Source organism: Candoia aspera, chromosome 1 (genome assembly GCF_035149785.1).
Source record: "Candoia aspera isolate rCanAsp1 chromosome 1, rCanAsp1.hap2, whole genome shotgun sequence".
In the NCBI taxonomy this organism is placed as follows: Eukaryota; Metazoa; Chordata; class Lepidosauria; order Squamata; family Boidae; genus Candoia; species Candoia aspera.
This window is the reverse complement of record NC_086153.1, coordinates 279,640,516-279,654,117: the sequence shown is the minus strand read 5'-3', so window position 1 is coordinate 279,654,117 and position 13,602 is coordinate 279,640,516. Positions and strand designations below refer to the sequence as shown.

Here is a 13,602-nt window from a genome sequence, read left to right as displayed (position 1 = left end):
CCTCAGTTGAATGTCCTCCAGATCTATTGGATCAGAATTCCCTTAATTTCCAATCAGTGTATCTCACATGTACAGAAAGTACCAGGTGGAGAAAGGCTGTGCTATCACAGCCTCTGAGCTGAGGAAGTGCAGGCAGTGGAGACACAAAACAGAGAGGATTCTTCCTCTTCTAGTGGTCAGAAGCAAGTAATGGGAATATCACTCCTTTGCAGCAGCAAAATAGATCTTGCTTGCTTGCTTGCTTGTCACTTGCCAAGTGACTGGGAATCTAACAAGGATTAAAAATGAATAAAATACAATATAGTGAAACATACTGTGATGAGGACAACCAATGCCTCCAAGCACCCCCAGTATCGTTCCAGTGATACAGTTTCAACAGGTTCATATAACATCCTGACCCAACACCTGAGGGAAATGGTTCTTTGACCTGTAAAATAGGTCAAACAGAGTGTGCCTTGGGGGATGTGGGGCAGGCAACTATCATACAATTGATTTTATCCATTCTCAGAAATAAACATTTGCTTGCCCCTACCAGGCTCTAAGTAGACCAGCTGAGTCTGTACGCCAGTGGGGAGAGCCACACATTGGACCAAATTAAATTTACACAACAGAAATGCATCCTGTGCTAATTCGCATGAGGACTTCAGTTATACTGCTTTCAGCAGCCAGGATTTGGAGCATACATCTTCATGCCCAAGGCCCGTTCTGGCAATCATTTCACCACTTGAGGGTCCAGAGAGCATCCTGTAAAATAGACAGTTAGACAATTCAATACTGTAGACAGATTAGACAATTCAAGAGACAGATAGATAAGTCAATTGATGAGTCCTCTCATTTGGCCCTTGAGGATCTGTCTCACAAACTGACTGCTTGGAGGCAGGGCCCAAGAGGGACAATTGTGTGGAGAGGGAGCTAGCCAGAGAGAGAGGGGAGGAGAGAAGGTGGGGATGTATGGATACTTGCATAGGTAGTCTGCAGAGGCTTCCTGTTTTTGTCAATGAAGTAAATTGATGAAAGCAGTGTTGTGCTGCAAACTGCCCCTTTGGGGCATGTGTACATGAAGTCACACTGCAAATACAAAAGTGCCGGGCTTGTGTTGCGACAGCACAATGCTGTGAATGTGGCTGGGTATATGAATTAATAAGGTGGGTGAAAAATAGAGAAACTGTGTTCATTTCACACACGCTGAACCTCAAAACAGCCAACCACAGTTTAGCTTAATGTGTTGTGCAAATCTAAGATAATTGGATAAACATCTAGCAAGAAGGTGGTTGCTTCGGTTTTGATATCCACTGCCTTTTGACTCCTGATAAGATTTCCTCTAGGTTCTCCAGCTGTGTTGTAATGCAGTTGTCTAATTTTACTCTTGGTGCTTCATTGTCCTACTGGCTGGGTTTGTGTAGCACAATAGATTAGGTTAACATGGGGCTGGGTGATTTGTATTCAGCCTGTTTTAGCGACCCAGCCATTGTCTTAGCATATTGTGCCATCATTTAAAGCCATAATATGGTAAGTTTATTTATTTGGATATAGTATGTTATCTGAATTCAATACTTAGGCTTTTATTTTATTTATTTATTTATCTAATTTATCCCCACCCATCTCCTCCTGTCGGAGGCCTCTGGGCAGTTTATAACAAGTGATTAAAACCATCAGAATAATACAAAAAATAAAATACAGTGAACATATTATAAATAGAAATAAAAAATAAAGAATAAAAAATCCAAGCGATGTTAATGTGTTAACAGTGGTTAACCTTACAACACTTAGAACAGTTGTGCCCATTCCTGGACTGGGAGGTTCTACTCACTGTCACTCATGCGCTCATGATCTCCTCTTTGGATTATTGCAATGCGCTCTACATGCGGCTGCCCTTGAAGAGCATTTGGAAGCTTCAGCTGGTACGGAATGCAGCTGCACAGATAGTAAATGGTGTCGGGTACTCGACACATGTAACACCATTACTACGTGAGCTGCATTGGTTGCCGGTGTGTTTCCGGGTGCAATTCAAGGTGCTGGTTGTCACCTTTAAAGCATTTCATGGCTTGGGACTGGGTTACCTGAGGGACCATCTTCTCCCAGTTGTCTCTACCTGTCCAGTCTGGTCTGGCACGATGGGCATGCTTCGGGTCCCATCAGCCAAGGAATGTTGGCTGGCAGCGACCAGGAGACGTGCCTTTTCTGCCTTGGCACCTGCCCTCAGGAACATCCTCCCTCCTGAGATTAGGTTGGCCCCGACCCTTTTGGCTTTTCAGAAGGGTCATGTGCCTCGGCCTGGGGTGCGAAGGGCCCTGTTTCCTGGTTGTGCTGAAACTGACGGATTTTAATATCTCATGGCTGCTGTTTATATTTAATTTCCCCTGTGTTGTTTTAATTGTTTCACTGTTTTTTATGATGGTTAGCTGCCCAGAGTCACTGGTTTGAGATGGGCGGCTATATAAATTGAATGAATGAATGAATAAATAAATAATTAAACACTATCATAAGAATCTCTTATCAGTCATAATGGTTTGGTTAATACTGTGATGCTAAATTGTGTCTACAATGCTTAGTTAGCAGGCAGTGGTAAATATTTAAAACAGTTTCTCAGTCCAGTGAACTCATACCCTTTGATCCAGTTGAGATGACCAGTAGCTTGATTTAATACAATGTCTTCAATGTGGTTGATCTTGCAGGTATCTGGACCAATGTTTTCTCTGCAAATCTGTTGGATTGTTTGTATTGGACCACAACACCAGAAGAATTCTGGGAACGATGGATGAAAGAGATGATAAAAAAGAGTAAGAATTTCAGTACTGACCATTTTATTCTTCTTTGCTCTGTATAATAATACTCTGTATTATTAATACTCTATTAACAATACTCTGTGGTATTAATATTCTGTATTAATAATACTCTGTAGTATTAATAATACTCTATGGTATTATTCAATACTACATGCATTTTATTCTTTTTTGCTTTGCTAGTTGTTTTTGTTTACAAAGTAAAATTGAAGAAATAGAAACTCCTACCCTCCTACCTCTTCTTTTCCTGGTCACCCACTTAGTCAGATATGAACTAATTGTGAGATCATTGCAGCTACTATAACCCATTATTCAGAAATTATAGGTAGTTAAGAAAATAGGGACTTGTTCTGATTTATGAATATTTTGTTGTTTAAGGAAAAAGACATTTCTGGGCCATGTATTGGATATAGATTATTTGTCCAAATCCTTGAGAATCTGGATAGTTTAAAAATGATCAGATGTACATTGTATAAGTGGCATTCATATTAATAGGATTTGTCCGTGTATGTAATAGATTTCTTTTCTATTTTATTAACTATTACAATTTAGTAGCAACCTTTGGAGAGGCTCTGGAGGGCCACACCAAGGTTTCAAGGCCACAGCAACCCAGTGATCCCAGGTTGTACACCTTTGCCATAGGTGCATATAAGAATAATGAAAAAGAAATAGTGAATATGTAACACTTTGGGATTCTGTCATATATTTTTTACCTATTTCCACAGTAGATACATGAAACTTCTCTGTGCCTGCTCACAACAAGCAGTATATTTACAGGGATTGCACAGGATGATGACTGTCACTTCCTAGCCCAAAGCTACAGGAACAAACTCTGATGCATCCACATTTGGAGAGAATTGCACTTATGTGCCTATTGTTTAGGGCTTGACAGTGGAAGGGTGATGGTATTGTGCTTGTGGAATTACGATAATGCACTATTTGCTTAGTATTTATCTTACGCACAACTTCAATCTATAGTCCACTTTCCTGCTCGTAAGTAGACAGTACATGTGAAAAGATCCATCTGGAATCAGTGCTGTAGAAAAGGCTAGTCAGCAGGCTGAGCCTGTGATAGGAGAGGAACTCATTTTGAAGCTTCTGTGACTCAGATCTGCTTGTGTTTGAATATTCCATTCTGATGCCTCCATTTTCAGTGGAATATGCTACCTTAAAATAATGCCTCACTAATCCAGAAGTGTTGTCTTTTGAAAACAAAAGGAAAAGTTGCCAGGAATGAAGTTCCTCTGTATTTTGTTTCAGATGAGGAGAATGATTCAAGTGAGCCACATGCCATAGTCTACAGACCTCCAAACTCTGCTTGTGGGAAGCTTTGTGAGATCTTCAACGACATTTTAACCAATCGTCCTTTAAAGGGGGAAAATCATAACTTCCTGCGAAGCTTTGGTTTTGATAAAGATTATTTGCATCAGAAAGAATTTATGCAGTGGAGTGGTAAATGAGAATGACAATTTCTAGAAACACTCTAAATAAATGTTCAGAACTGAATCATTTCAGAGGTATCTCCAGCCAGTTTCACAACTATGGAAGCACACAGGAGATAGTTATATAGTCATAAGATATCTGTTTCTGAAAAGAAGATCTTGGATCTAAATCAAGATATTTCACATGCCAGAGAGATAACTAGCAAGAAGATAAAAGTAGATGAGAGTATCTTTTCGTGTGTTATAGGAGAGGTATAATAAGAAGTGTGTTTTGGGGTTAGGTGGCCTGCAATTCATTCTTCCTGACCTTGCAAGGGACAGAAATAGGGCCTCAGGGCATGCATAGGATCTGCAGGACTCTTGGATACCTTTCCCTTATATAAAAACCTTCTCTAGAGGGAAAACACATTTTATTTATTTATTTATTTATTTAGCTAGCTAGCTAGCTAGCTAGCTCCTGGAAATATTTATTATAATACACTAAACCTATCTTGTTTCTTTGTGGGAAATGACCAGGTAGAAGGTTGAATTTGGCCTCCCACTTTGAGTTCTGGAATGGTTTTCCATTTTCACATTCCCAGTATCTGAGCCACAAAGTGATTCTTGTTCATGACACGTTTGGAACAAATGGGAGTTGTTCCCACTCTTTCATTTCAGAATAGCCTTTTCTCAGAGATTTCCTCATTAAGCCAAATGACAACATAGCCCGTGTAGCCTGTTGAGACTGTGAGAAGAAGATTGCTAGATTGGACCAAAGGATTATTTTTCTGCAGGAGCCAGCCAGATGGCTACAAAAAGCCCATCAGCCAGCCAAGCGTGCAATAGCATTTGGTCACCTGTTTCTCAGCAATTCATATTGAAATATATTCTGATTCTGGTAGATTAAGCCATGATGACTACTAGCTAATGCCATATAGTTTTCCTACATGAATTTGTCTAACGTTGCTAAAACCCATTTGAGTTATTGGCCATCATTGCTTTATTTACACTTGGATGGAAGTGTGATTAGGTGATGAGTTATAGCATTCAGAATATTAATTGGGGAGGAATAGGGTCACCACAAGATTTTACAACCTTCAGGATGTTGTAGATTCTAATGCTTAATAACCAAAAGGCTGTTTTAGCAACCATTGGACTCATTAAAGCTATGGGTAATAAGCTGGCAGAATTCCTTTGTTATTTGTCATTGTATTCAGAATTCAGCTTTTAACATACTGCATGCATAAAACAATGCCTGCAATGTTGTGACAAAACTTGATTTTCCTTGTGGTGGCTATTTCCATTGGCTTTGAAATCAGTGTAAGAAAGACTGCCCAAACACTCTGTTAGGCGTGCAAATAGATTTCATGGTTGAGCTGTATACCAGCTTTGCTCTAGCTAAGGGCATAAGTTGATTTTTTTTTCTTCTGAAGACAAAGTTATGAACAAGCTAATTCCAGTTTAATTATGCATTGTATATTTAAAAAAAAAACTTTTGTCTGTCCTGATTCTTCCAGGATTCAATTTCATTGGGTGACCTTTGGTTCTAGTATTTTGGGAAGAGGAAAAGAGCTTATCCTTTTCCATTTTATCCACACTATGCATGTTTTGTACACCTCAATCATGTCCCCTCACATTTGCCTCCTTTCTAGACGATGTGAGGACAGCACAGATTTTTATTGGTGAAGGGCTTTACCTGCTATCGTCTCTTCCTCTCATGTTCATAGAAAAAAACCCACTTACCTATTGCTTTTCAGATACCATGTTTGATGCTTGTTCTAACATGTTGACACCAAACACGAAATCCCTCTGCTTAATAGATATAGGATATTTTATGAACGACAGTGGCCTACCACTTCTCAAACCAGAAAGGAATGTGGATATCATTATTGTTCTGGATTATGAGCTGAGTGGAATCTTAATGGTGAGAAAAAATATTTTCATTGCTACTTTCCTTTTGGGTGCATCTAGATTTTCTTTTCCTCTTTTTTTTTGACTTCAACATTTGTACAGTATTTGTGATTTACTTGCACAAAAGTTGCTCTCAGAGTAGCTGAGAAAACAGAACTGCATATTCTAGGTATGTATTTCTGTTTTAGCACTGCATCTTACACAGTTCATTTGGCATGAGGTGCTACTGATTTACATACGGTAAGCAAAATGCATATATTTGGGAGAGGTTTTTTTTTGTGTGTCTTCTTCAGCAAACAGAGATGATGGCCAAATACTGTGAGGTCCAAGGTATCCCCTTTCCAAAGGTTCATCTGAATGAGGAAGAACAAAAGAATACGAAGGAGTGCTACATTTTCTCAGATGAAGACAACCCCAAAGCGCCGATATTACTTTGTTTTCCACTGATCAATCATACCTTCAGAGAATACTCAGCACCAGGTAAATTCAGCTGATACACTTGTTATAAGATTTTCTGATTTGAGCATTTGCATGGTTTCTTCGATGTTTTCTTTATTCCACACATGTTGACTGAGATCCCTTCTGTAGTGGCATTTCCCAAGTATGAAGAAAAATATTTAAATTGTGATGATTAATTATGTAGGCATATACAGACATTGTTACTTTTTCTGAATATCAATCAGCTAGAGCAGTGTTTTTCAAACTTGGCAACTTTAAGACATGTGGACTTCAATTCCCAGAATTCTCCAGCCAGCCTGTCCACACATCTTACGTCCACACATCTTAAAGTTGCCAGTTTGAAAAACACTGAGCTAGAGGAACACACCATTGAATTATTCCATTTAAAAATAGCTCAGGTAGTTCCAGGCTTTAAATCTGTACCTGAAATATATTCAGCAATCCAGATTGATATTGGCCCTCTATAGACGGCCAAGGAGGGAACGGACAAAACACATATCATAACACAAAATCTGCAAATTATATGCTGATGTCAGACATTAGGACATAAGTTTCTAAGGGTGGAATTTATGTCACGATGTTACCTCATGCATCATCATTTTACTGTGGTCTTGGTTTGTTGTGGATACCTATGTCCAGATATCCTAATATTTCTTTTCCAATAATTATGAAGCAGGAAGGCCATCATGAACAAACAGTGGAGCTGAACAATGATGGAGAAAAGTATCTTGCCTTTTTTTTTTCTGCTGCAGTCTCTGCCCCTGCCACTAGGACAGCAGGCTGCATTCAGAGAATAATAGTAGAATAATAATTCCCTGCGGCTGTAGCAAGTGTGTTCATCAGGGATGAAGTGACAGGTAGAACCCATCATTTGATTGTTGTAGGAGATTGAAGCTGCCCTGGGGTTTAGTGCAATTGAAGGTTTCTCTAAGCACAGATGGGCAATATTTCAGGTATTGGAAGGTTGCAATTCAGCCCTTGATCTTCCGGAGGTCATCCAGGGATGCCTAGGAGGGGTGTGGCTAAAATTTTATGGCTTTCTGTTGGGCTGTGGATGGGGGCAGGAAATTTTCACTAAAATTTTGCTCTTTTGTCACTGAATTCTACAGATCATGAGGTCCTATAGGGATGCTTGGAGGCCACATACAGCCCATGAGTTGCTCGTTTCTGGACAGCAGACTCTGCTTGTCTTTCTTATTTTTCCAAACAGCTAAGCTATAAAAAAAGAAAAAAAATCTGCCTAAAAATATCATAAGCAGTTAATGTGAGCATGGGAATGTAGCAGGGTGAGGAGGGTGGATGCACACAGCTGCCCATAATGGACCTTGCATAAGATTCCACCCTCCTCTTTATTGAAGTCCAATGAGACTACATGGAAAGAATGTTGGAACAAAGATTCTCAGTGCTCTGCTTTAGCTCCAGCCTGTTATCTGGAGACAAGCAAATAGGAACTCTTCGGAGTAAGGCTTTCACACTTTTGAGCTATAGATTGCAGCTGTAACAGAGTATGAGATGGGGGCTAACCAGTAATCAGAGACAGTAGGCCTTCCAATCACACCAAGTATCATTCCCAAGATTACTCATAAAATCATTTTTATATATTCACTACAAACATTTTCATATTCTATGCAAAAGCTTCTGAGCATAAGCATATTTCTGGGAGGCTTCAACACCACCACACCCTTGGCATTCCAAAATGTGCAGCTGTATTTCTCCGGAACGTGTCCAGACTGAACCAGATGTGCAAGTACAGGAGAAAAAGACAAGTTGCCTAATCATTGCTCAGACTGTTTTAGGGTTTTTCAGTTCCAGGTCATGCAAGAAGCAATTGGCAGAGCTGTAATAACACCTAATTTCAACTACTCTCTGAAGGACCTTTTCAATTTGTTTTAAAAAAGAATCTCTTATTGTGTTGCCACCCAGATCTACATTTGGAAGCAATTCCTTGCAAGCTATTTATGGCTGTTAAAATTAATACTTTAAATACCTGAAAAGGCTACCCATGGTCAGTAACTATCAACTGAAGATATTTCCTTAACGGGCACTAATAGCTAAAAAAAGAATTCCTTCCATGCTCTGCAAAGACTGGTAGTTTCACCAGGAAGGTGGTATAGATCTGTCAGGATGAGGGTTGAAAGCAGTATTTTATATTCTGTGTTATGCCAGATTTTTAAAAAAGTTTACAGGAAAACTTCTCCCTTTTTCAGTTGATTGGAAGAAGGGGGTTCCTGGAGAAACCTGTTTGATTGTTGGAATTTCTATCTGGAGTTTCATTGACATACTGCAATAATAATTCCAGATCTGAAGTGCTTTCTCTATAGTACATAATTTTAACTTCCACTGTTCAGCAAAATGGAGAATGCCTAACAATATGTAATTGCTATGTCATCTCCAGAAAACGAGGGCACAAAATAGATAAGTTGACATAAGACCAATTTATTTTGCTCCCAAGTACCTGATGTTTTAAGTCTTTACCTTGGCATTGTTTTATTCCAAATGAGGTACACTCACTCACTTTTTTAACATTTCAGGGGTCAAACGCAGTCTTTCAGAAATGAATGAAGGTGAAATCAATCTGGACAAGAACACCTCACCTTATAAAACCATAAATGTAACATTTTCTGAAGAAGACTTTGACAAACTACTAAATTTATGCAATTACAATATTCTTTATAGCAAAGACTTAATCTTCCAAGCCATTCAATGTGCTATACAGAAAAAGCGACATAGTTGGTCCAGAAATGATAAAGAATGATAATTTGTCTCCTAGAGAGAAGAATTCCAACATGTAGCATGATATTTTTAGGAATATATTTATTTAGGAAATTTGAAATATAAATAAAATATTATTTTTAACATCCCTTCATCTTTTATTTTTGTTTTAGTTGGGTTTTAATATTTTTAATTAGGAGGAGGGAGTATTAGGTATGTTTGCTGCCTTGAGTTATTTATAAAAATAATAAAGGTGGGATAGAAATAAATAAATATTTACTGATTGTTTTTAGCTCTTCATACGCTGCCCAGAGTTGCTTGTTTGTGAGATGGGCAGCTATATAAATTTGAAAAATAAATAAATAAATAAATAAATATTGTTTGAGGTAATGTTAATTGGTTGTCATTATTTATTTATTTATCAAATTTGTCACCGCCCATCTCCTCCCACCAGAGGGACTCTGGGTGGTTTACAACAATAATCAATAAAACAATAAATATACAATAAAATTACAAAATATTAAAAAAAATATTAAAAAAAATATGCTGCAGTTTTTGGGTGCTTGGATAATTCCCACTCCTGACTGATTTAGCAAGTGGCTTCTAAACTAAATATACTGGTGTAAGCTTCCATGGATGTTATCTGTTGGGGAGTGTTTGGCTTCAAGGTGGTCTAGACAACAGATTTCCTGATGTTTCACCAGCAACTGTGGCTGGCATCATTAGAAGGTAAAGTGGTCTGCTAAGCAGACCACAGGCAACTGAGCAAGAACTGGCTGGGCTCCTGTCTTTATAGCCAGGCATTCTGACTACTGATTTGCCTTTAGCCAAGCTGGTTTACAATTGATGCAGGTTGGTAAGAGCTGAGAGAGAGTGAGAGACCACTTTGCCTCTGAAGATGCCAACCACAGTTGCTGGCCAAACATCAGGAAATCTGTTCTCTAGACCATGGTCGCTAAATCCTGAAGCTCAGCAGTGCCCAATGGCTTTTAAACTCATTTACTTTTTAAAATAGCCATCCCATATCAGGTAAGCCCTAGTTTGTGTGCCTGTATTATCAACCTATATTTTGATCAGTTTTGTTTGCTTAGACTTGGTACCGGTAATTCTATTATTTTATTTCTTAGATGTGCTTGTAAAGGTCAGCTCAAGAAATGATGCACATTCAAATATTACCTACTGGTGTTATACAATAGTTACTTTTATAAGTGACTTAGGAGAGGCTGTTGACTGAAATCGATGACATACTGTTTTCTGAAGTAATTGAACCAGAATGGTATTTCTTTATAACATTTTAAAAGAACTTACGTATCCTCTACTACTATATTGGAAATGAATAGATGTGGTTGGATTTTAGCACTTGCAGAAAAACATGAACTGACTTGTCTTTGTTCAGTTCCAGCTGTAAGTAGTTGTAGCATATAGACAAGGATCAATTTTTACTTGTAAAATAATTACTTTTTGTTATTTTAAGATGACTGACACATTTCACCTGTGAATGATAGCAGTTAAACATGAAAAAATATTTTATAATTTAAATGAAATTATTGGGAATATTGCTTTATGTGTTTGCACTGTCTCAATGTCTAATAATTCATTAATAGTTCAGTTTCAATCCATACCACATTGCCTATGCTTGAAATAAGTTTAAGTCTAGGTCTGTAACTCCATATAGCACAAGGAGAATGTGTCCTCAGTGCAAACTCATATACACATTCTTCTTTGCTGTTTGCAACAAAATTAAGTTTTGGAAAAAAAGGAAATTCTCAGCAATGTTTTTTTGAACGTGCTTGTAATTAGCCTTCTGTCAACCTGGAGAGGTACTGCAGTTAAGTGGCAGGGTGCAGAAATAAGACACAGATTCAGCTTCGGGAATTAGAAAGGTGTCCACCTGAGACCTTATGGAACGAATTTGAGACCTGCTACCCATCAACACTGGAAATATTAGATTGGACTCATAATCACACTAAGCCATCATGTAACATAGGCATTCTCAGGGCAGGGGGGATGTTGGAATTTGTGTTGTCACATTGTGATGCAAATACAAGAGCGAAGCTTGCATCATGATGGCACAATTTCATCATTATGGCATCATTGTGGTTAGCTGTAGACATCTATGTCACATAATTTGTTCGACTTTGGTTTAGCATAATGGAAACCTAGCCAAGAATTTTAAAAAATCATAGTTAAACAAACCAACAATAGCTTACTGTGAACTTAGCCAAACATTAGGTGGCTTTTCAGGTGTTTCCAGACAGTTGTTTTATCCAATGGCATATTTATTTAAATAGGACGTGGAAAGTGGTAGTGCCTCATAGAAGTGAAATCAGTCAGAGAAGCACAGAATTGCTTTGTCACCCTCACTAATCCAGCTGTTCTGTTTGGAAAAGCAGAATCCAGCATTGTCCTAACATATATCATGATGGAACATAATACAGGGTAACAGACCTGCTGTTGGCAAAAGTGTTCTGCCTATTCAGAAATTGTTATCCATACCTGATTGTTTTAACTTGACATGCAAAACATGTTGAGATGTTGCATGGGAAAATAATTATGGTGGACAGTTAGAAAGAATAGATTCAAATTCACCATGAAATCTGATTCCCATTTGTGCATGAATGCTTTGGAAAATATTCTGTAGCTATGAACCCGATAGTAGCATTAATAAATCTCTGTACCTAAGATTTAAGCTCTATCTGGGGCAAATAATTGTACATCTCCAGAAATTATTGGGTTGATTTGATTTATACCGCTTTAGGAACTTCTCTGACATATTTGCATATCCCACGTATAGCAAAGTCGACTTAAATTATATATTTTGATTTTTTTTATTAGACAATTTGACAAACTAAAGCAGGTACTTGAGAGCCAGTAAGTCTGGTTGGATTCTTGGACCACAGTCTAATTTGCATCTCCCTGGAAATGTTCAGCAAACTCCATAAGGCTTATTTCTGAGTAGATCAACTTGGGAGTTAAAACCAGAAAGCGGCAGTTTAGGGATTAACTATTTGTTTGAAATTCTAAAACCACATTGATGTAATTCAACAGATATTGAATCAAATTCTGATTATATGCTTTAAAAAATTAACCTATAGCTTAGTTTATTATCTTGATTTATTAAAGGTGTGTCTTCTGGTGCATTAAGGCATTTATTTAATATATTTCTATCCGGCTTTCCATATAATTGCTTCTTGAAGATGTTTACAATATTCTATTAACTATCTAATGACAATGCTGAAGTTTCAAACATTATCTCACAGGTGGAATAATATTAAATGAAGGCCTATCTCTTTATCATGAAGATCTGCTCAAAACACAATTGCCTCCAAATATGGAAGCTTAACCCCTGGTAGTTATTGCCTGACAGCTATTGGTTATTGGTTAACCTTTTTTTTTTAAAAAAAAGTTTGCACATTTGCCCATTGTAGAACGAGACACATAAAGTCTTTTGAGATTAATCTGAGAAAAAGCTACTATTGTTCAGAAATTCTCCTTACCAGAGGATTCTGTACTCTATTACTGTGAAAAAATCATAAAACTAAATACATATGTAGTAGTATATATTGATCATCACTTCATAAAAAAACACATACATTACACTCCTTGTGTGTTACTGGATTTATTTAAGAAATGCATGAAAATGTTTTTCATTAATTTAAAATAAGAAAAGATCAGAATAAAATCTGGTTTCTACACTATATCTTTTCTTTAGAAAACAGTTTTCAAACTTTGAAAATATATACCACTTTATTTCTTGTGCTAGTGTGTCACTGAGTTCAATTTTTAAAGTTTTTTTTAAAAAATATGAAATCTGGATGTTTAGTTTTTTAAAGGAATAATCAGGGACAATGGAAGGACCACCCCAATATAAGGAGCTATTTTGCTTGTCCAGCAAGATTGTGAAGCTTTCCTATCCCTGATGTCTGCACAGAGGAAATATATGCTCAGAGATACCTACAGTGCATTTTTTCATACAACCAAGATCCTTCATTAAATGGAAATCCTATTTCTTACTTTCCCCCATTCAAACTCCTGGGGATGTTAAGGAGGGTGATGTGGCTAATATTTGACCCCAGAAGTTCTTGTATTAATGGAGACCGCTTCATATCCTCTCTCTCTCCTTAAGTTCGTGCTAAATAATTATGATGACAGCATAGATAAACTTGGGGATTGACCGGTGTTACCATCACACTTTCATGGCTTTCAAATGCATACAATTCTAAATTCTTGGTGTTACATAATTTAAGTGATACTTGTTTATAATTTTTGGCAGAAATATTGGAGGGGTGTAAATGCACATGAGGTGTAGAATCCCT

At 37.6% G+C, this 13,602-nt stretch overlaps 1 protein-coding gene across 1 annotated transcript in view; it reads left to right on the top strand.

The window, feature by feature from the left end:
* Nucleotides 1-9,392, top strand: part of LOC134507604 (cytosolic phospholipase A2 beta-like) — a 42,453-nt gene extending 33,061 nt beyond the window's left edge. Inside the window, 5 exon segments of the mRNA XM_063318395.1 lie at nucleotides 2,676-2,780; nucleotides 4,044-4,235; nucleotides 5,962-6,128; nucleotides 6,409-6,595; nucleotides 9,106-9,392. Coding sequence (XP_063174465.1) covers nucleotides 2,676-2,780; nucleotides 4,044-4,235; nucleotides 5,962-6,128; nucleotides 6,409-6,595; nucleotides 9,106-9,329 — 875 coding nt within the window. The 3' untranslated portion in view covers nucleotides 9,330-9,392.
* Nucleotides 9,393-13,602: the final 4,210 nt, after the last annotated feature.